The sequence below is a fragment of the Archocentrus centrarchus genome, unplaced genomic scaffold (assembly GCF_007364275.1).
Source record: "Archocentrus centrarchus isolate MPI-CPG fArcCen1 unplaced genomic scaffold, fArcCen1 scaffold_42_ctg1, whole genome shotgun sequence".
Classification (NCBI taxonomy): Eukaryota; Metazoa; Chordata; class Actinopteri; order Cichliformes; family Cichlidae; genus Archocentrus; species Archocentrus centrarchus.
The window spans coordinates 1,399,756-1,403,071 of NW_022060268.1; the positions used below are offsets into that span (position 1 = coordinate 1,399,756).

The window sequence follows — 3,316 nt, forward strand, 5'->3', positions numbered from 1 at the left end:
TGAAAGCAGAAAGTTTCCAGCAGCAGGTTTCATCTCAGTACATTCAGATGCTGCGACATTTCACTCAGAACAACAAATGTCATCCTCTCTACGACCGCGGTCACATTAGAGCTTCGAATGTCAAAACATTCAAATGCAAATCCAGAGCAGGAGACCGTCTGTCAGGAGCCCACTGTGGAGCTCCGAGCTCCGACTGCAACATAAACTGGAGCAGCAGGAACAGAGAGACCTTAGAGAGCTGCAGAGCTGAGGAGCACACACGTCTGCAGAGAAGCTCAGGGAGCTCAGACTTGAGCTGCTCCTGCATTTAGCAGCGAGCAGTTACAGGCTTGTTTTGTTTCTGGGCCAGCGCCCAGCGTAAAGCACCAGACCAGCAGAGGAGCAGAGCCGGGCCGAGCTGATGCTGATGCTAGCTGACAGATGTAAAACGCTGAGAGCGGTCAGGCCGCTGTGAACCTTTCTGAGAAAAATGCTCATAGTTGGAGCTGAACTGCTGACTAAGCCTGCAGAACAGATTCTTTACATCAGTTTATTTGAGGGGAACTCACGTCTCTCTACTTTGGATGCTCACAGTAGGACGGACGGTGGGAACGAGAGATTTTGACGTAAATCTGCTGATTAAATCTTCGATTTGTGTCGCAGACGTCGGTCTCATGAGTCTGGCTCTGCAGTCTCCGCCTCTTCATACAAACAGGGATGAAGTCATTCCTGCTGCGATGACTTGCATGATGTCATCAGACAGGTGGAGCCAGGAGCTACACAGTCCTGGCCCCTCTTTGGTTCCTGAACTCCATATTTAGATTTTTGAACAGTCTGTTAGTCCAATGAAGCCACAGCAGCCATATTATTGGTCAGATAATTACATTAAAAATGCTCCAAAAGGCTCCAGCAGCACCAACACGGTGTAGAGGTCCTCAGTGAGGATCCCATTCATGCTCTGATAAAGACCCAAAACGCCGTGACCGTCCACAGCAGGATGTTCCACTCTGGCTTTATTTTAGGAGCTCTGAGTGATTGTTGTTCTTACGCAGTACTGTGCTGCAGTTCTCAGAGGTCAAACACAGTGAACTGTTTAATCGGTGGCACCTGCAGCAGCGTCCGAGCAGGATCCATCCATCCATCCATCCATCCATCCATCCATCCATCCATCCATCCATCCATCCATCCATCCATCCATCCATCCATCCATCCATCCAAAAGCAACGATCTACAAAAGGAAGAGGAAAACTCTTCCTAAACCTCGCTGTAACCATGAAGAGGGGGTCACACAACATTCAGATATCAACAAACCCTGAGAGCAAAAAGCCAGGAACAGAACAAGAGGTCACACAGAGGTCACACAGAGGTCACACAGAGGAAAAAAACTGAGGAAATGGGAGTGTCACAACCATCTTAATCATGCTGGTTAACTGAGGTTTAACACTAGAAGTCCCAGAGAAGGGTCATTTAACATTTCTACCTTTGGAGCCCAGAGACGGGTCAAGTGACCTGAAGGATTTTAGCTAACATCCTATAATCAGGTGTGAACAGGCGCTTTTGTTCTGTAAATAAGGCCATTACTGGCGCACCACAGGAGGGGGAAAAGCTTAACTCCCAACTAACTGTCTAGTTAGTTCTAGTCAGTATATTGTATTTTATAATATAAAGATTATATATATTATATTTAGCTTAGTTTTATTTTAGCAAAAAAGCACAATGAATTATTTTTAATATTTTAAATGGAGAATTAGAAATTTTACAGCCAGGTACAGCTGTGAGCAATGACCAGAAGTATTTGTGTCTAAGTCAAGAGGACTGAAATTCCAGCATGAGAAATATACAAAAGAACAACTGTTATTTGTTTAAATGCTTTTTATTTTTGTCATTAAAAACGATACAAAAAATACAAGAAATAAAACAATTCCATACATATTTACACTAGGCACAGTGGGGGGCTGCGTGTGTGTGTGTGAGTGGCATGTCTTTGTGTGACTGGCATTTTAGCACTCACTCAGCAGTCTGTCTGCACTGTCGGAACATACCTGGCACTGCCAGGGTATGTCCCTGGTACATTTGCCACATGTGTATTTGTAGCAGTCAACACATCTCACAGTTGCACAATTGTTCGTGCATCGATGGTTGACCTGACACTTCGCCCTTTTGCCTGGGCTGGGTGTGGAAGGTTGTTGCCGAAGCAGTTTCTCCTTGTGTGCCTTCTTCTCACTCACATGAGAGTTACCCAACTCTTTTGCAAGCTCAACCAGGAAGTCCACCCGTCTCTCCTGCACCCCAATGCATGCCTGATAAAGCACATGTGCATTCAGTGCTGCCATGTCAATCATGTTGTAGAACACGGCAACTGGCCATCTCCGTGTTCCTGCACGCACGCTGTACTCCCGCACCATTTGGTCCATCACATCCACACCGCACTTTGTTTTGTTGTATTGTGTGACCGTGTTTGGCTTCCTTTTGGTGGTATCCTCAGTCTCAACCACGCTGTGCATGCTGCTGAGAACGTAAACGGCCTTCTTCCGTTTGGGCGCATACACTGTCAGCGTGGCACCAGTGGTTGAAAACACCTGAGTGGTGAATTCAGTGCGATCCATCTCACTCCCCAACCGAGCTCTCTTTTTTGGTAGAGGGAGAGTCTCCTCATCTGCAAGATAAACAATTTCAAATTAACTTTTTGTTTGGTTCTAAATAAAAAATAGTCAGGAAAATAAAATAGGTAGGTTGAGAAATCTAACCTGAAGACAGCTCTGAGTCCGAATCCGGTTGAAGGTCTATGTCTTCTCCATCTGAGTCACAAGGGCTGACATTGCTCAGAATCAGTTCCAATGCCTTCTGAGTGGTGAACCTCTTCTGCATTTTGTTTCTTGTGAACTAAATAGGTGAAGCAGTCACCTATTTATCCTCCACAGCACAAAAGGCTGCATGCAAATTTGCATGTGCAAAGTCTCCCAGATCTGCCCCAGCCCCCCACCCCTCCCCACACTCAGGAGCAGCTTACACTCTTTTGCTTACACTTTTTGCATGACTTTTTTTGAGGTGGATCAACACAATTAATTTGGTTAGTTTATTTCTAAACTGTCATTTTGAACCCACTTATCTTTTTTTAAAAGAAAAACATTACTAATTTCTTTTAGAAAAACCTTTGCATATTTCTTGAAACAGATTGTATGTTTTGCAAACTATATGTACAACCCTCTCTGCAGAGCATTACCTACAGGAGAGTCTACTGTAGAGCTGCCTCCATCAAAGATCCCACCCAACCCCAACATGGACTATTCACACTCCTACCTTTTGGCCTGACGGTACAGAAGTGTGAAATGCTTTT

General features: G+C 45.0%; 1 protein-coding gene across 1 annotated transcript; it reads right to left on the reverse strand.

Annotated features, from left to right (window-relative positions):
* Window positions 1–1,938: 1,938 nt before the first annotated feature.
* On the reverse strand, window positions 1,939–2,928 carry LOC115777072 (uncharacterized). The gene is made up of 2 exons (XM_030724895.1): window positions 2,727–2,928; window positions 1,939–2,635 (listed from the first exon to the last, which is right to left on the reverse strand). Exons 1-2 carry the CDS (start codon window positions 2,845–2,847, stop codon window positions 1,980–1,982), a joined length of 777 nt encoding a protein of 258 aa, XP_030580755.1. The 5' UTR covers window positions 2,848–2,928; the 3' UTR covers window positions 1,939–1,979.
* Between the last annotated feature and the right edge of the window lie 388 nt (window positions 2,929–3,316).

What these genes read in the sequence shown, in the direction of transcription:
- LOC115777072 (XM_030724895.1), bottom strand. Translation starts at nt 2,847, where the DNA reads ATGCAGAAGAGGTTCACCACTCAGAAGGCATTGGAACTGATTCTGAGC. An exon ending in GGACTCAGAGCTGTCTTCAG is followed by an intron (nt 2,636 to 2,726) that starts GTTAGATTTCTC and finishes TTTATCTTGCAG; the next exon opens with ATGAGGAGACTCTCCCTCTA.